We start from the raw sequence: 20,064 nt of genomic DNA, 5'->3' as shown, positions 1-20,064 counted from the left end.
TTTATTTTTAAAGATTTTATTTATTTATTTTACAGAGAGATCACAAGCAGGCAGAGAGGCAGGCAGAGAGAGAGGAGGAAGCAGGCTCCCTGCTGAGCAGAGAGCTTGATGCGGGGCTCGATCCCAGGACTCTGAGATCATGACCTGAGCCGAAGGCAGCGGCTTAACCCACTGAGCCACCCAGGCGCCCCTTAAATGACGATTTAGAACGTGTGTGACAAATGGATGAACTTTTTAATTCACCAGGGAAAAACAGTATTTACTGAAAGGCTGTAACACAAGCAACGACATGAATTTTAGATAGAGTGTTGTGTGATTTGGAATGCACCGGGCTACTTTGGGTGAATGATTTAGAAACACATTGAATTCCTTAGAATTTTATTTGTTATTCCTAATCTAATCAAGACTAGGCAATTTTTTTTTTTTAAAGATTTTATTTATTTATTTGACAGAGAGAGATCACAAGTAGACAGAGAGGCAGGCAGAGAGAGAGAGAGAGGGAAGCAGGCTCCCTGCTGAGCAGAGAGCCCGATGCGGGACTCGATCCCAGGACCCTGAGATCATGACCTGAGCCGAAGGCAGCTGCCTAACCCACCGAGCCACCCAGGTGCCCCGGCAATTTTTTTTCTATTTTTTGGGAAGGTACATTTTTTTTAATTAAAAATTTCTTTTAAGATTTTTTTATTTAGAGCATGTGGGAGCGTGAGCATGGGGAGGGGCAGAGAGGAGGGAGAGAAAGGGGAAAGATTCTCAAGCAGATTCCATGCTGAGCTCAGGGCCCAATGTGGGGTTCAATCTCATGACCCTGAGATCATGACCTGAGCTGAATGCAAGAGTGAGACGCTTATGGACTGTGCCACCCAGGCATCCCTGGGAAGTTCATTTCAGTGAAAGAACTAATTGCTATTTTTTTTTTTAAAGATTTTATTTATTTATTTGACAGACAGAGATCACAAGTAGGCAGAGAGGCAGGCAGAGAGAGAGGAAGGGAAGCAGGCTCCCTGCTGAGCAGAGAGCCCGATGTGGGACTCGATCCCAGGACCCTGAGATCATGACCTGAGCCGAAGGCAGCGGCTTAACCCACTGAGCCACCCAGGCGCCTATTTTTTTTTTTTTTTTTAAAGATTTTATTTATTTATTTGACAGAGACCGAGATCACAAGTAGGCAGAGAGGCAGGCAGAGAGAGAGGGGGAAGCAGGCTCCCTGCTGAGCAGAAAGCCTGATGTGGGGCTCGATCCCAGGACCCTGGAACCACGACCTGAGCCGAAGGCAGAGGCTTTAACCCACTGAACCCCCCAGGCGCCCCTAATTGCTGTTTTTTTAAAGTAAGCCCTATACCCAGTGTGGGGCTTGAACTCATGACCCCAAGATCAAAAGTAGCATGTTCTACCAGCTGAGCTAGCCAGGTGCCCTTTATTACATTCTTTAATATTCTAGTTTTTATTCAAAAACTTTTGAATGAAAAAAGGTTAGTCTTGACTCTGTTTCTAAGGCAAAAGACTATTTGGACAACAGAGTCAAGATTATATATAAAATTATAAGACAAGTAAAGTCTTATAATTTATTATGTTGTATGACCAGTAAGGTGATGTGTGCTTCCACTGCTTCCCTCATATTTACTAGGCAAGCAGTTAATTGCTTATAAACACCTGTGGTATTGTTAATACAAATATTTGAGCTGAGTTTAGGGAAAGGGGAGATACTATATTACTCTGGAGAACCATTAGCATTATATATTGATGTGGGATTTGTTTAGTTGGAACCCAAAAGAATATTAGGAAAAGTGTCTGTATGTTCAAAGATGCGTATTTTTTTCTTTGTTGCTGTAATAATTGATTATAAAAGGGCCCTGGTGGATTAACATACCTGAACTTCAGTTTTGTCAGCCAATTCAGTCAAAACTATTTGGGTAAAAAAGTATATGCAGTCAGTTATAATTACCTTCATTAATGGTGGGGAGAATAGGCATGTATACTAGGATTTTATTTAAATTCATATAAGTGTTCATTAGGCAAATTCAAAGTCCATTTTTGTATTTATCTTTTTATATTTCCAATTGTAAATTCACTTAAAAAATAATGAAAACTTTCATGAAGACATTAAGATTTCTTCTCCTTTCATCATGTCTCCCTGATCAGTTTCTTTATCAGTTGCTGTGTGAGAATTACAGTTTGACTCTAAAACTGGTCTAAACTATAGGTACCTTTGCTCACATTTTCTCTGTGGTGTGTATCTGGTCGTGCATTTGAGTTTTGAAGGATTTCCCTTATGTGCAAAGGAAAAGGTAGATAGTCAATTAAATAGATAGATGAAGAAAACAAATGCTGAAGTGGAATAATCTGGTGTTACCTCTTAGGAAAATATTTGCTATTGCTAAGCCTCAACTTAGAACACTGTAGAATGAGTGTTGATTATATATAATTTGTGCTGTGACACCCTTTAAAATTTTTACCTATAAGACTTACAGCATGACATCTAGTTGTATGATATTTTTAGTTTCTGTATTTTTATCCTGTTCATTACTAAAGAAGAATTGCAGTGAAAATTTTAATTGATAACTTCCTTTTGATGTTATATGTTTGTCTAACTCTCTTGCAGAGTATTATTTTATTTGGAGACTGCATGGTGTTGTGAACTTTAGTGTCAATTTTTAATTGGAAATCCAATTTCATTTTTACTTCTATTACTTTGCAGTAAAACTAAGATAATATCTACCTGGTAGGGTTGTTGGTATGATTAAATGAAATAGTATCAGCTAGTGTAACTAGTAAATGGTAATGCTTAGGTCTCAACCTCCATTGGCTTTTTAAATAATCTGGTGGACACACCTAGACTACCTTTCTCTCTGCTGTATTTCGACTTTCATATAACACCTATGAGCAAATATTTTAAGCCATTACGTGGTGGTGGGATAGCTGTCCACCAGCCTGTGATTCTATTTCAGTAGTAGTGCCATCATTCTTTTCATAGTACGATTTGTGCAATTACTTAACTATTTTGTAGGCTTTCTCTGCCTGTGCTCTTTAGAAACCGGCCACAGAAGGGCAGGAAGGGAGTGATGTTGGGTTGGATGGGTATGCTTTGGGACCAGCCTCACTTCAACCAGAGTGGTGTTTTTTTGTTTTTTTTTTAATTCCCCCTCCTGATTTCTGCAACATAATACCCTTCTAGGTAAGATTTCCTTTCAAGGAGGTTTTCAAAGTATGCTGGATTTTTATCTTTCAGGGAAATAAACAGAAAGAGAAGCTTAACTAACGTTAGTAGTTAAGCAGCAGTAGTCTTAGACTTAACAGATTTGGATAAATATAGAAATCATTAGGCATGCCTAAAGTGGTGATTCTGTAGTACCACTTTAATACTTAAGCTAGCCAATAATTTCTTTTTTAAAAAATCATTTATATATATATATTTTAAAGATTTTATTTATTTATTTTTTTGTCAGAGAGAGAGAGAGAGCGAGCACAGGCAGGGGGAGTGGCAGGCAGAGGGAGAGGGAAAAGCAGCCTCTCCACTGAGCAGGGAGACCAATACAGCACTCGATCCCAGAATCCTGGGACCATGACCTGAGTTGAAGGCAGACCTTAACCAACTGAGCCAGCCAGCATCCCTAGCCAACAGTTTTTTTAAATTTTGAAGTAAAAGAACAAAGTAAAAAGGATATGCAAGAAGGCAGTGAACATTTAGAAATTGGAATAAAAAAACACCATTAGAATAACATTCATGAAATACAGAAGGAATAAATTTAATAAAGTATGTGCAAGTGTAAGGAAGAAAATAAAAATCTGTATTCCTACCCCTTTTGTTTTAAAGGATTTTATTTATTTATTTATTTATTTGACAGAGAGAGAGAGAGAGAGAGAGAGAGCACGAGCGCACACAAGTAGGCAGAGCGGCAGGCAGATGGAGAGGGAGAGCAGGCTCTCTGCTGAGCAGGGAGAGCAGGCTCTCTGCTGAGCAGGGAGCCCAATGAGGGGCTTGATCCCAGGACTTGGCAGACGCTTGACCGACTGAGCCACCCAGGCATCCCAATCTGTAGTCCCTTTATCCAGAGTTACACAGTTTTACTTAGGTCTAAACTTTTCTGCCACCCGTAAACTTATGCACACAAACACAGACATGGAATCTCTTAAAGGTTTATTTTAATTTGTCCTTACCTAGTTGTATTAATTTACTTTTACCTAACAGTGTTCATGGATATCTTTCTTTAACAGTAATCGTAAGTATTCATAATTTTAAGAATTTTACTATTCTATTTCATTACAACACAGTTCACTTTTGTTTACTTCTTTAAAATGTTTTAGGGCGTGTGGGTGGCTCAGTGGGTTACAACCTCTGCCTTCGGCTCAGGTCATGATCCCAGGGTCCCGGGATCGAGTCCCGCATCAGGCTCTCTGCTCAGCAGGGAGCCTGGTTCCCTTCCTCTCTGCCTGCCTCTCTGCCTACTTGTGATCTCTCTCTGTCAAATAAATAAATAAAATCTTAAAAAAAAACATAAAATGTTTTAAAAAGTAAGAAGTATAACACATATCCAGAAAATATGTCCAACAAAAACATACAGTCTAGTGAATTATTATTAAGTCCGTCTTCCAGGAATAGCATTGCTGTTACTCTTCAGACTTCTTGTGCTCTTTCTCAGCCAATTGTCTTCTTTCTCCTAGAGGAAACCCCTGATATCTGACTTTATGGTTATCACTTCCTTACCTTTTTCCCCTTGAGTTGACCACCTGAATATTCATTCCTAAACAGTATAATTTTCCTTATTAAGACAAAAACTTTATATAAATGGAACAATGAAGTATGTTTTATTTTGTATCTGTATTGTTTTGCTTAATATGTTTTTAAGACTTAATGTGTATCAGGGGCGACTGGATGGCTCAGTGGGTTAAAGCCTTTGCCTTCGGCTCAGGTCATGATCCCAGGGTCCTGGGATTGAGCCCCACATCAGGCTCTCTGCTTGGCGGGGAGCCTGCTTCCCCCTCTCTCTATGCCTGCCTCTCTGCCTACTTGTGATCTCTGTCTGTCAAATAAATAAATAAATAAATCTTAAAAAAAAAAAAAGATTTACACATATCATGTGAAGTTGTTTATTTTTGTTGCTATACCATAGTCTATACTACAGATGTACTATATTTATTCTGCTTTCAACACAGTTTTGGGTTTTTAGTTTTGGCTGTTATGAATAATGTTGCTTCATGAGTATATGAATAATGCTTGTTCATGTTTCTTTATATGCTTCTCTAGGGCAGTGGTCTGAGAATTGGAATATTCCCATCACTGGGGAACTTGTTAGAGATAGAATTTTTGGGACCTGCCCCAGAGATTATGAATCAGAAGCTCTAGGAGTGGAGTGAAGCTATTTGTATTTTACAAAACCTTCTAGGTGATTATAATAGTACTTCTTTTTTTTTTTTTTTTATATAATAGTACTTCTTAAAATCCATTGCTCTAGGGTAGGGGTCAGCAAAATTTGGGCCATGGGCCAGATTCTCTCTGCTGTCTGTTTTTGCATAATCTGTGAGTGAAGATTGATTTTTACCTTTTTAAGTAGTTGAAAAAAATTAAAAGAATAACATTTCTTATCAAAGGAAAATTCTGAAAAGAAATATAAGCTTCAGAGTTTGTAAATGCAGTGTTACTTTAACACAGCTATATCCATTGGTTTACAGGTGGCTCTTTTCTTGCCGTAACGACAAACTACGTACTTGGGGTGCTTGTGAAAGAGACTGTGGCTTGCAAAGCCTAAAATTTTAACTGGTGGGCTTTTTCTTGAAGAAGTTGGTTTGTCTCTGCTCTAATGTATATACTTAAGGAGAAAAATTGCCGGGTTATGGGTATGTTTACCTTCAACTTAGGAAGTAATGCCAGATTTTCTGAAATGTTTATACAAATTGGTGTTCCTGTCAGTATGAGAGTCCCATTGCTCTACACACTCATCTGTGTTGTCCAACTTAATTTTAGTTCTGGTGAGTATGTAATAGTATCCTCATTGTGTTATTTTGCTCCCAAAATTGTAATATGAAAAATTCCAAACATATGGGAAAGTTGAAAGAATCTTACAGTGAATATCTGTATGTACTCACTATCTAGGTTCTACAGTTTACATTTTACTGTATTTGTTTTATCACTTACTTTCCATTACTGTATTTATCCATTTCAGAGTAAGTCTCTTTCAAAATTGGTACAGTTCCCACCAGATACTACAGCCTGCATGTCCTTAACTAGAGTTTAATGCTTGTTTGTTTGTTTGAATATAACCTCAAGCTTTTATTGTCTTCATAATATAACAAAGAATGATGCTTAGAACTGGATCACTTGGCCCTTTCTCTTATCTCCTCCCAGTTCAGAATGCTAGCTAGCATCGCTTAATGGCATTCTCTTAGAACTGCAGTTGGGCTCAACACATTCAAGCCTCAGCACAGTCTTTGTAGTTAGCCTTTTTCTGGAAAATCTGCCCACTTTACTCACTCTGCTTCCTATCATAAAGCTGCTTTCCCTGGACGTAAAAAGAATCTTTGCCTTTCTTGTCCTATGTCACTTTGTGGAGTTGGTGCTTACACAGTTCTTGCAGAAGGTGCAGCAGGTTTTAGGAATGTTTACCATGTTTGCAAGAGTGCTACTGGCACAGAAAGAAAGCTAGAGTTCAATGTTTGTTAACAGTTCTCTTTTTATTTAAGGTAAAGCTTACGTACAATGAAAGGCACAACTCTTAAGTATACCATTCATGAATTTTGACAAATGCATAAGTGTGTGCAGCTCAAACTTGCAAAGATACAGAACATTGCTGTCAACCCTGAGAGTCTCCTCATGCTCCAGAAAATCCCTCTTCCTGCTTTCCAAGAGGCAACCACTATTCAAATCTTTATTTATTTATTTATAAAAGATTTTATTATTTATTTGACAGACAGAGATCACAAGTAGGCAGAGAGGCAGGCAGAGAGAGAGAGGAGTAAGCAGGCTCCCCGCTGAGCAGAGAGCCCGATGCGGGGCTCGATCCCAGGACCCTGAGATCATGACCTGAGCCGAAAGCAGAGGCTTAACCCACTGAGCCACCCAGGCGCCCCTATTTATTTTTTTTTTTAAATATTTTTCTTATTTAATTATTAGAGAGAGAGAGCATGAGAGGAGAGAGGTCAGCTGGAGAAGCAGACTCCCTGCCAGGCAGGGAGCCTGATGTGGGATTTGATCCAGGGACTCCAGGATCATGACTTGAGCTGAAGGCAGCCGCCTAACCAACTAAGCTACCCAGGTGCCCCTCAGATCTTTTTTAAAAATCATTTTCTCAAAAAGTTTTTATTTATTTATGTGAGGGATTGAGAACAAGCAGGGGGAAAGGGCAGAGGGAGAGAGAGAGAGAGACAGACTTTCCACTGAGCAGGAAGCCCAATGCAGGGCTTGATTCTAGGACTCCGAGACTGACTGTGACCCAAACTGAAGGCAGTTGGTCAACTAACTGAGCCACTCAAGAGCCCTAGCTACCATCATATTTGTCTTTTATTTTTTAATACATATTAATATAGTTATTATCTATATATTTTGAGTCTTATTGTTAGTTATGAAGTGATGTTTTATTGTGAGCCTTGTTTTAAAATACAATATGCTTGACATTGTATTTGAAGATGAGTTTTCAGGAATCCTTTGAGGCGTACTGGAATGTGCTTTTCTTCATAGAAGATTTGAGTTTGCTTATGCCAGCTGTCTGGAGGTATTTGATTCAGGGACCACCTTAAAAGAAGTTCAAGGCTTGGGATTTCACTGATGACATTTGAGCAGGAGGATTTCTTGTTAGATACTCCACTCCATATATACAAACTCACTCAGAGCTTGAGTTTATATATATACAATCTGTGCTTTAAAGAAGATGCTTTTATTTATTTACTAATTAAAAGATTTTATTTATTTGAGAGAGAGAGAGATTGAGAGCCATCATGAGCAGGGGGAGGGGCAGAGGGAGAAGGAGTAGCAGGTTCTCTGTTGAGCAGGGACCTCTTTGCAGGGCTTGATCCCAGGACCCTGGAATCATAACCTGAACTGTAGGCCCAGCCACCCAGTTTCCTGAGTGGCTCCGACTGAGCCACCCAGTTTCCCCTAAAGAAGATGCTTTTAAAAATTTTCTCATTGTTGGGGAGCCTGGGTGGCTTAGTGGGTTAAGCCTCTGCCTTCGGCTCAGGTCATGATCTCAGGGTCCTGGGATCGAGGCCTGCATCAGGCTCTCTGCTCAGCAGGGAGCCTGCTTCCCTGCCCCCCTCTCTGTCTGCCTCTCTGCCTGCTTGTGATCTCTGTCTGTCAAATAAATAAATAAAGTCTTTAGAAAATTTTTTTTCTCATTGTTATTTCTTTGATTTTTTGTGAGAGGTTGATCTGAATAATATAGCTAGCTTTACTGAAACTTAAAGTTCTACTGAAATTTACTTACCTACATACCTGTTCTTGGACATTGGGTTTTTTTTTTCCCTCTTCTTATTGTAAATAGCATTGTGATGAAAAGAAATTGTTCCTGTGTATGTATTTCTCCTGTTATTTACTTCAGACTGATGTTGGAAGTAAAATTGTTAGGGTCTGCTCATTTTAAGTCTTTTTTGATATGTATTGTCAAAGTGCCCTCCACACACTGTATTTTCTAAATCTTTGAACTTTCTGCATTTTAATAGGTATAAACTAATACTGCATTATTATTTTAATTTACTCTTCTCCCTATTCTTCACCCCCCCCCTTTTTTTTTTTAAGAGAGAATGCATACTTGTGAGAGGGGAAGAGCAACAGGAGAGGGGGAGAGAGAGAGAATCTTAAGCAGGCTCGATGCTCAGCTCAAAACCCAGTGGTGGGGCTCAATCTCAGGACCCTGAGATCATGACCTGAGCCAGAATCAATGATGGGATGCTTAACTGACTGAACCACCCAAGCACCCCATCTTCCCCTTTCTAATGTTTACCATGATTATTCTGTCCCTATTGTAGCACTATTTATTGAGTGTGTGTGAGGAGGGTGTTGTGTGTGTGTGTCTAAGTGGAGAGGACATGAGCAGCTTTATCTTTTTATATAGGGACTACCAAGCATCACCCGTGGATACCGAACTTTGAGATTAATGCCGTTACTGTATAGAACTTTTAAATTGTCTCACTTGTGATAGGAGTGAATGTATTTTGTATCATAAGTTGAGTGAACTGTAAATTGGTGACTAGAAGAATGGATTGCTGTAATCATTGATACTGTTCACCAGTAAATTTGGGTTCTCTTCTTTCTGGGCAAGTAATAGAATTACTTCCCTGCTCCTTTGAGGATAGTATGCAAAAAAAATGATACGTTTTTGTCAATGAGATGTAAGTGGAATTGACCTACATAACTCTTAAGAAGAACCAGTTTGCCATTCTTGTTCATTCTGCTTATCATGCAGGAGATTGGAGCCTCCCTCAGGCATCTGGTTGCTTGGTGAGAACCACTGATAGTGAAGTATTCCTGCTCCTGCCGCTGCCTCCCCACCATTCCTCCTGAACATGGAGAAAAGCAGGAAATACCATTTTTTGTTAAGCCACTGAAATTTATAAATTCTTTGTTATAGCACCATAACTTAGCCAATCCTAACTAACATAGATGACTATAATAAGAGTGATCAGAAGGGGCACCTGGGTGGCTCAGTCAAGTGTCTGCCTTTGGCTAGGTCATGATCCCAGGATCGAGGCCCGCATTGGGCTCCCTGCTTGGCAGGAAGCCCGCTTCTCCCTCTCCCACTCCCACTACTTGTGTTCCCTCACTCACTGTCTCTCTGTCAAATAAATAAATAAAATCTTAAAAAAAAGTGATTGGAAAAGCTACAAAGCTTTTCTCTGATCATCTTGACAATTATAAAAGAGTGTAATTTTAATTTACTTTTATTGTTGTCACTTAAATGATTATTGTGTGTATTTTGCTTTTAGATTACTAGTACTTACATCCTCCTACTATCTTGGGGCTTTTTGAGCATAACGTGGATGTTAAATGATCTAAGTATTCCCCTCAATATTTGATATATATTTTATCTTCATTTACAGATCTTTTTTTCTCTAGAATTTTGAAATTTTTATCTAGTCAGATCAATCTTTTTATTTTGAAAGATGTAATCAGTCTGAGATAGTAGATCTACAGATATTTCTAGAAAAGCTGGTGTTTTAAATTTGAAATTGTTTTGTATAGCTAGAAAATTGAGAAATATGTTAAACCATTTTTAATTGCAAATAATGTATTGTAATAAATTAATATAACTCTTGAATTGGAATCATGTTCCCAGTTAGACTATTATGCTCCCATAGACTATTTTTAGTCTATGTTAACCTGAGTTTTTTTTATTTTTTAAATTTTTATTTATTTATTTATTTTAAAAAAGATTTTATTTATTTATTTGATAGAGAGATACATAGCGAGAGAGGGAACACAAGCAGGGAGAGTGGGAGAGGGAGAAGCAGGTTTCCCATGGAGCAGGGAGCCTGAAGCGGGGCTTGATCTTGGGATCATGACCTGAGCTGAAGGCAGCCATTTAACAACTGAGCCACACAGGCACCCCTAACCTGAGTTTTTATTATAATTATCTGTTGTAATACTTTCTGGGTTTTTTTGTTTGTTTATCATATGTTCTCAGAAAATGGTGGAGTAGAAATTTTAATGTATATTGAATTTAAATTTTCTTTCATATTTTGGCTTTCTTAATTATAGTAATGAGTTATTACTCATATTAGGAATGATTTGAGATACCAGGACTTTAAAATTTTATAAAAGTATTGAATCCTTACTAGAATAGGAAAGTATTTTATTGAAACTGAATGTAGATTTTTAATTTCTTTTTTTTTAAGAACTTTAATTTTTTAAATTGTATAAAATATATTTCCTTTTAGATAAGTGATGAAGAGAAGAAGCTCCGAGAACCAGAGATTCTTGCTTCATCACCCAGTTTGAGTGGATCTAAGATAGACTGGGAGTCGGAGTCAGTTTATAAGGTATGTAAACTTTTAAAATACATCCTAAGTTTTATTAAATATATCCCATTGAGCTTTATATACATAGTTAATAAACCCAGTCGTATAGCCTCTGGTTACTACTCCCTCTTCTTCTCCCTCTCCTATGCAGAATTCATCTTCAACCCTGCTGAGGGTGTGCCAAAAGTCTGTGCTGGGCTGTCCCACAGAGTCTACACACTGTCTAACCTTATTTGGTTAGACTAGACTCTGGTTAGGCTAGACTCTGACCCCACCAAAGCAGGCTATTCTCTTAAAGGAATACTCTTCTCAAAATACATAGGCTTCGACTCCCCATGCTGAGCTGCCCCTGTAGGGACACTCTTCACCCACTGGGCTTCAACACCTTGTTCTGGATCAGTGCTCTGCATGATAGCTTTTTCATCACTCTTGGGCTCTGATGCCATGCTTTGACCATTTTCCCCACCTAGACTCTTTCTTATTCCATTTGGGCCCTGGCATTTTCTGCCCTTTTGCTCTCCCCTGACAAACCTTCTTTAACAACTTCTCAGGTTCTGGCATCTTGAAGTGGGCCATCTCTGCTGCCCTCTTTTCCTCAGCACAGATAATCTACTCTGCTTGAACCCATTGAATAGCTTTTGGATTGAATAATTCCAGAAGGGGAAGGGGTGGAGCTGAAATTAATTTTAAAAATTTGATAGCTGCAACACCACAATTTCCTTTGAAAAGCATGTACTGATTATTGTCAGTGAGTGCCAGTAATTTAAAATCCTGCTTCCACATTAGCTCCCTATTTCGACTTCCCTGTTTCTACCATTTAGGCCATCATTCAGTCAGCTTTCCAAATGTAGAGTATGGGAATCAATATTTATTCTCCCCACACCATGCATTTCCTATTACTCTCTCCTCACATCATTTTTTTGCTTCTCCTTGGGCATTTTTGTTTCCACTGTGACCACCTTAATAAGCTAGAATCATGGAATATTAGAGCTAAAGAACACCTAAGAGTCATTTATACCATCTCTCTCCCCTTCCTTGCTGAAATTTAGAAGCATTCATTAAATATATAGAAATCATAAGTCTGGTCAGTCACAGAGTCTGGACTAGAACTCTTGCTTCCAAACTATCCCCATCTCTTGCCTGGATCATTGAAATAAACCCTCTAACCGCCTCCTCCAGTATGTTCTGTGTAACTGTTGTTCAGTGCCGTGTCATACACATACCACCCTGCAGAACTGTTTGACTTTCCACGTGTGTCTGTCTTGTTTTCTCAATTAAGTGATGAACTTCTTTAGGACTGTGTTGTAGTCATAGATATGTTTTTTTAAAAAACATAATCTGTTTATTGGGTGGTTTTATTGGATATGTAGAAAAATCTTAGAGATATATATATATTATATATTTATATTTTTATATAAATATATATATTTATATTTTTATATAAATATATATATATTTATTTATTTGAGAGAGAGAGAGAGAGAGAGAGAGTGTGGGGGTGGGCAGAGGGAGAGAATCTTCAAGCGTACTCCCCCTGAGCACGGACCCCAACTTACCTCAGTCCCATGACTCATGAGATCATGATCTGAGCTGAAGCTAAGAGCTGGATGCTTAACCAAGTGAGCTCTTCAGGTGCCTCTTAGGCATATAGATTTATTTATTTTTCTTAAAGATTTTATTTATTTATTTGACAGAGAAAGAGATCACAGGCAGGCAGAGAGAGAGGGGGAAGCAGGCTCCCCGCTGAGCCAGACGAGGGGCTCAATCCCATGACCCCGAGACCATAACCTGAGCTGAAGGCAGAAGCTTAACCCACTGAGCCACCTAGGCACCCCAGGCATATAGATTTAACTCCTCTCTAAAACTTGGGTGACTAGGTAATTTGGGGATCATTTCTTTCACCTAATTTTTTACCACATTTAAAAAAAACTGTATTGGAGAGTAAGGATGATTTTCAGTTTACTCATACTATGTTCTCATATCATAAAATTTTAGGGTAGTTCTCAGGATTTAAAAAAAATGCAAGTGGAGTATTGTGTTTTAAATGATATTTACTGGTAAGTACTTCAGTAGCGGAACTGAGCAGTTTTTATTTTCATTTCTTGGTGTTGAGATTAACTTTTCTAATGTATTTTTCTAGTGAAATAATGGAAACAGATGAAGAAATTTAGAATTACTAGTAATTTTTGTCATCGAACATATTGTATGTACATAATTGATACAGAGTAAAATTGTGGAATATGTCATATGAGGGGAATGCAACATGCTTAGTGGGCTTGACTTGAGTGTTTAAAATCCTAAAGATTATAATTTGTAAATTCATGAGTTAAGAATAAAAATAACGCATTCTAACTTGGCTTATTATTATTTTTCAAAGCATATACTCTGAAATGAGCACATTTTTGGACTGTCATTTCTTACTAATGTTTGTTATTTAGTTTTAAGGATTATATATTGGTTTTTTGTTTGTTTATTTTTGATCTGCTGGGACAAGTTAATTTCTTACAGGAAGAATTTTGTTTAGATTTAGTACTTAGGAAGATTTAGGGAGATATCATGACACGTACTGACTTATTTTCCCTGTTTCACTATAAATTCAGATCCCTTTTGCTGATGCTCTGGATTTATTCCGAGGAAGGAAAGTCTATTTGGAAAGTGGCTTCGCTTATGTACCACTTAAAGACATTGTGGCAATCGTCCTGAATGAGTTCAGAGCCAAACTGTCCAAGGCTTTGGCAGTAAGTGTTTCACTTTATTTCTGTATTTACCTTATTTCTGCATAGTCACATTTTCAATTATATGCTTTTGGTAGTTTTGTTCTGTACTTCTTAAGAAATAATTTTTATAATGATACTTTAATTGCTTATGATGTCATACTGGTAATTCTAGAACCACTAGGTTTTTATTTGTTACTGCCCATGGTTAGTTTTCTTAGTTATCTTTCTTATAGTAATACTAATAGTGAGCTGATGAATTTTGTGAGAGGCTTCTGTGGATTGTGTCTTCAAGGTTGTGCCTTTTTTCCTTAGAGATTTCTTACGAGGCCCTTCACAGTTGTTGTTGCCTATGGTGTATATGGTCCCTAGATTTCTGTTCTGAATTGGTATTTTGTATCTGTAGAGGGTGATATAGAAGAAAACCTTTATCAAAATGCTGATATGCTACTGCTGCAATAAACAACCTATTGCTAAGTGAAAATGGTAGTAGCTGTTTGAATAAATAATATGATCAGGGATGCCTGGGTGGCTCAGTTGGTTAAGAGTCTGCCTTCAGCTCAGGTCATGATCCCAGCGTCCTGAGATTGAGTCCCACGTGGGGCTTCTTGCTCGGCGGGGAGCCTCTTTCTCTCTCTGCCTGCTGCTCTCCATGCCTATGTATTCTTTCTCTCTCCTTTGTCAAATAAATAAATAAAATCTTTAACAAAACAAAACATGATGAGTGCTTTTCAGTGGATTTGTTGAAAGAGTTACACTTCAGTGATAACATCTTAAAAATACATGTTTTGTTAGGGGACTTGAATACCCTACTTAACATCAATGAGTTGACCATCCAGACAGAAAATCAACAAGGAAACTGGCTTTGTTTGACACACTGAACCAGATGGATCTAAGAGATATATCCAGAACATTCCATCCCCAAACAGCTGAATACACATTCTTTTCAAGTGCACATGGGAAATTCTTCAGAATAGATCACATGGTAGGCCACAAAACAAGTTTCAACAAATTCCAAAAGATTGAAATCATATCATGCATCTTTGGCGACTACAACAGTATGAAACTAGAAATCAAGTCACAAGAAAACTTTGGAAAGAACACAAATATATGGAGGTTAAATAACACATTGCTAAATGATGAATGGGCCAATCAAGAAGTCAAAGAGGAAATTAAAAGATACTTGGAAACAAATGAAAATACAATGACAAAATTTTGGAGATGCAGCAAAAGCGGTTCTAAGAGGGAGGATAATAGCAGTATAGGCCTACCTTAAGAAGCAAGGAAAATTACGAATTAACAACCGAACCTTACAGCTAAAGAAACTGGAAAAAGAACCAAAGCTTGGAGCCAGTAGAAGGAAGGAAATAATAAAGATTAGAGTAGAAATAAATGAAATAGAGACTGAAGAAAAAATAGATCAATGGAGTCAAGAGTTGCTTCTCTGAAAAGATCAACAAAATTGATAAACCTTTAGCCAGACTCATTAAAAAAAAAAAAAAAAGGACTCATATAAAAATCAGAAATCAAAGAGGAGAAATAATTGCTGATACCACAGAAATATAAAGGATTATAAAAGAATGTTATGGAAAATTATATGCCAGGCAATTGGACAACCAAGAAGAAATGAGTAAATTCCTAGAAATATTTAAGCTTCCAAAACTGAATCAGTAATGAAAAGAAAATTTGAACAGACTGATTAGTAGCAATGAAATTGAATTGGTAATTAAAACTTTCCAACAAACAAAAGTCTAGGATTAGATGGCTTCAAGGCAAATTCTACCGAATAAAGAAGAGTTAATACTCTTTTCAAACTATTCCAAAAAACAGGAGCAGAGAGAAAGCTTCCAGATTCATTCTGTAAGTCAGCATTACCCTAATACTAAAAGGTACTACAAAAAAGAACTATAGGCCAGTATCTGATGAACACAGTTGTAAAAATCTTCAACAAAATATTAACAAACTAAATTCAACAATCCATTAAAGTGGGATTTCTTCCAGGGATGCAAGGGTGGTTCAGTATTCACAAATTGATCAGTATGATAAATCTCATCAACAAGGAGGTAAAAGCCTTATGATTGTTTCAGTAAATGTGGAAAAAAAGCACTTGACAAAATACAACGTCCATTCCTGATAAAACTCTGAACAAAATAGGTTTAGAGGGAATGTACCTCAACACAATAAAGGCCATATATGAAAGACCCACACACTAACATCATACTCCATGGTGAAAAACTGAGAAGTTTTTCCTTAAGATCAGGAATGAGACAAGGATGTCCACTCTCCTGCCTTTATTTAATGCATTACTGGAAATCCTAGCCACAGTAGTCCTACAGGAAAAAAGAGGCAGAAGAGATCCAAATTGGTAAGGAAGAAGTCACTTCCACTATCTGCAGATGACCTAATATATATAAAACATCTGAAAGACTCCATTAAAATCTACTAGAATTGACAAATAAATTCAGGAAGGTCACAGATTACATAATTAATAATAGAAATTTTACATTTCTTTTTTTTTTTTTTTAAGATTTTATTTATTTACTTAAGAGAGGTAGAGAGAATAAGCAGGAGTCAGCGGAGGAGGGATGGAGAAGCAGACTCCCCACTGACCAAGGAACCTGATGCAGGGCTCCATCCCAGGACACTGGGACCATGACCTGAGCCAAAGGCAGATGCTTAACGGACTGAGCCACCCAGGCACCCCAAAATCTTGCATTTCTATACACTAATAATGAAGTAGCAGGAAGTAATTAAGAAAACAGTTCTTTTTATAATTATACAAAATGCTGATAGAGCTGAATTATACATATTTTGATAACCCTAATCAGTAATAAAAATTATTTATACCAGAAAATATTACCCTTTTTAACTCCAAAGGAAAGGTTGGCCTGTACTTCTGACTGGAATCAGTATAGCTTAAAAGAGCCACATCACATAACCTTGAAGTTCTGAATCAAGTATCAAACGTGCAAATCTAATAGAATGCTTAGGAATAAACTTAAGCCAGAAGTGAAAGACCTGTACTCTGAAAACTGTAAAACAGTGATGAAAGAAATTGAAGATGACACTAACAAAGGGAAAGATATTCCGTGTTCGTGGATTGGGAGAACCAATATTGTTAAAATGTCTGTTCCGCCCAAAGCAATCTACAGATTTAGTGCAATCCCTATCAAAATACCAACAGCATTTTTCAGAGAACTAGAACAAATAACTCCAGAATTTTTATGGAACCACAAAAGAGCCCAAATAGCCAAAACTGGTGGTATCATAATCTCAAATTTCAAAATAGACTGTAAAGCTGTAGTAATCAAAACAGCATGGTCCTGGCATAAAAATATAAAACAGATCAATTGAACAAAATGAGTCCAGAAATGAATTCATGCTTTGATGATCAATTAATCTACGACAAAGGAGGTAAGAATATACAATGGGAAAAAGTCTCTTCAACAATTGGTGTTGGGAAAACTGGACAGCTACATGCAAAAGAATGAAACTGGGCCACTTTCTTAGACTATAATAACTGAAAATGGATGAAGAACCTAAATGTGAGATGTGAAGCCATAGAAGTCCTGGAAGAAAACATAGACATTAGTCTCTTGGACATCAGCTATAGGACTGTTTTGCTAGATATGTTTCCTTTGTCAAGGGAAACAAAGGCAAAATTAAATTGTTGGGACTACAAAATAAAAAGTTTCTCCACAGCAAAGAAAACATCAACAAAACTAAAAGAGCCTACTGAATGAGAAACGGTATTTGCAAGTGATGTATCTCATAAGGAGTTAATGTCCAAAGGTATTAACTTACTACAACTCAACACCAAAAAAACAATCTGATAAAAAAAATGGACAAAGGGTCCGAATAGACATTTTTCCAAAGAAGACATAGAGATAGCCAAAAGACACATGAAAAGATGCTCAACATCACTCATCATCAGGGAAATGCAAATCAAAATGACAATGAGATATCACCTCACATATGTCAGAATGGCTAAAATCACAAAAGCAAGAAATATATTGGCAAGGATGTGGAGAAGGAACCCCTGTGCCCTGTTCATGGAAATTCAAGGTGGTGCAGTCACTATGGAGAATGGTATGGAGGTTCCTCAAAAAATTAAAAATAGAACTATCATATGACCTAGCAATTCCACTACTGGCTATTTACACAAAGAATATGAAAGTATTAATGCAAAAAGATATATGTACCCATATATTTATTGCAGTATTACTTGTAATAGCCAAAATATGGAAGTAATCCAAGTGTCCATCAACAGATGAATGGATAAGAAGATGAGCACAGACACACATACACAAGAAAATTACTCACCTATAAAGAATGAAATCTTGTCATTTGCAACAACATAGATGGATCTAGAGGGTATAATCCTAAGTGAAATAAGTCCGAGAAAGACATACTATATGATTTCACTCATGTGGAATTTAAGAAATAAAAAAAGAGACAAAAAGACTTTTAAGTACAGAGAACAAATTGATGGTTCCTAGATGGGAGGCTGGCAGGGGATGGGTGAAATAGGTGAAGAAGATTAAGAGTGCACTTGTCCAGATGAGTAATGTATAGAATTGTTGAGTTGTTACATTGCACACGAAACTAATATGTATGTTAACTATACTTGAATAAAAATACATTTTGCAGTACCTTTGCCTTTTAAAATGAGTCTAGTTTTTTAAAATAACTTTGTGGTACTCCAAGCAAAAGAGAACTTCAAAGTTGTGATGTGGCTCTTTTTAGGCTATACTGATACCAGCAGAAGCATAGGCCAACCTTTTCTTTTGAGTTAAAAATTATAATATTTTCTCATTTAAATAATTTTTATTACTGACTGTCCAGGGTTACCTAAACATGTATAATTCAACTATTTCAGTATTTGGGAAGACTAAAATATTAACTAGTTTTATTAATAAGGCACTTTATGAAAGCACCAGTACAATAGGTATTTACTATTAATATTCTTCCTCCTTCCCTAATTCTGTATTTTTTACTTTAAAAAAAACTTTCAGTAAAGTTAATGTTTTTATGTTTTAAGTTTTTAAAAGATTTTATTTGAGAGGAAGAGAGAGAGCACGCGTACACATACAAGCAGAGGGAGAAGCAGGCTCCTCGCTGAGCAGGGATCCCAATGTAGGACTCCATTCCAGGATCTGGGATCATGACCTGACCTGAGTTGAAGGCAGACGCTTAACCGACTGAGCCACCCAAGCACCCCAAAGTTAATGTTTTTAAATAGTTTCTTTAGTAGTTTGTGACTTACCTTGGACCATATCTACTTACGGATGAAGATAGTGTCTTTCACTACAGTAAATCTCTGTGGTAGACACTGATGTTTGCCTACTAGTTGGCCATTCCTCTTGTTTTATTATTACTGGTTTTATTCACCCATTTTCTCTGCTGACATTTTGGATAGCACTTCTTTGTGTGAATCAGCTGTATACTTTTTAGGACATTGGGCATCCCTCCCTCTCATTTACTAAATGCCCTCCCAGGTCCCACGAAAAACAAAAATGTCATGATGCATTTCAAAAAGCTTCTAGAGTATTGGTACCACTCCTGTGCTGATTTTGGTCTTTTTCCTTCTCTTTTCCTAATTGTTAATCTGTGCACATAATATAATAATTGTGGCTGAAAAATGTGAGAAGTTGTTTGGGTGCCAGTAAAAATGAGCACATGCATATTTGCTCTTCAGTTTATCTTTCTAATATATGTGCAAGGAAGGATGTGTACAGTTTTCAGCAAACTTTATAAATTGGAGATTAAAGACAAACTTTTGTAAGTTCCTAAGTTAGTAACACTTTCATTTTTTCATCAAATTTCATTTAAGTTTTGTAACCTATTGGGAAAAATTCTTTTCTCTTTTTTCCCTCCTGCTCATTCTTTCCTCCCTCCAAAGTAACTTTAAAGGGGCGCCTGGGTGGCTCAGTTGTTTAAGCCTCTGCCTTCGGCTCAGGTCATGATCTCAGGGTCCTGGGATGGAGCCCTGCCATTGGGCTCTCTGCTCAGTGGGGAGCCTGCTTCTGCTTCTCTCTCTGCCTGTCTCTCTGCCTGTTTGTGATCTCTGTCAAATAAATAAATAAAAACTCTTAAAAAAAAAAAAAAAAAGTGGCACCTGGGTGGCTTAGTTGGTTAAGCGCCTGACTCTTGATCTCAGCTTAGGTCTTCATCTCAGGGTTGTGAATTCAAGTCCTGAATTGGGCTCCATGCTACTTAAAACAAAAACAAAGTAACTTCGAAAAAATTAATAATGTTTTACAATTTTGAAATACATACTTACAAAAAAGTTGCAAGTAAACAATAGCATTTTGCCATAGGCTTCTGAAAATAAATTCCCAACCTGATGTCTCATTGCCGCCAGTACTATAGGTTGTAATTTTTTTTTTTTTTAAAGATTTTATTT

At 37.3% G+C, this 20,064-nt stretch overlaps 1 protein-coding gene across 2 annotated transcripts in view; it reads left to right on the top strand.

The window, feature by feature from the left end:
- The window catches only part of LOC111152363 (DNA primase subunit 2), a 330,198-nt gene that overhangs the window by 54,639 nt on the left and 255,495 nt on the right, over positions 1–20,064 (top strand). For both annotated transcript variants that reach the window (XM_022510876.1, XM_022510877.1), the window contains exons 6-7: positions 10,864–10,965; positions 13,545–13,682. In XM_022510876.1, the coding sequence (XP_022366584.1) occupies positions 10,864–10,965; positions 13,545–13,682 (240 nt within the window). The remainder of the gene's footprint in view (positions 1–10,863; positions 10,966–13,544; positions 13,683–20,064) is intronic.

This window comes from Enhydra lutris, unplaced genomic scaffold (genome assembly GCF_002288905.1).
Source record: "Enhydra lutris kenyoni isolate GAN:26980312 unplaced genomic scaffold, ASM228890v2 scaffoldscaffold28, whole genome shotgun sequence".
NCBI classification, from domain to species: Eukaryota; Metazoa; Chordata; class Mammalia; order Carnivora; family Mustelidae; genus Enhydra; species Enhydra lutris.
Note: the sequence above shows the minus strand (reverse complement) of the source record. Positions and strands in the feature narration are given on the sequence as shown.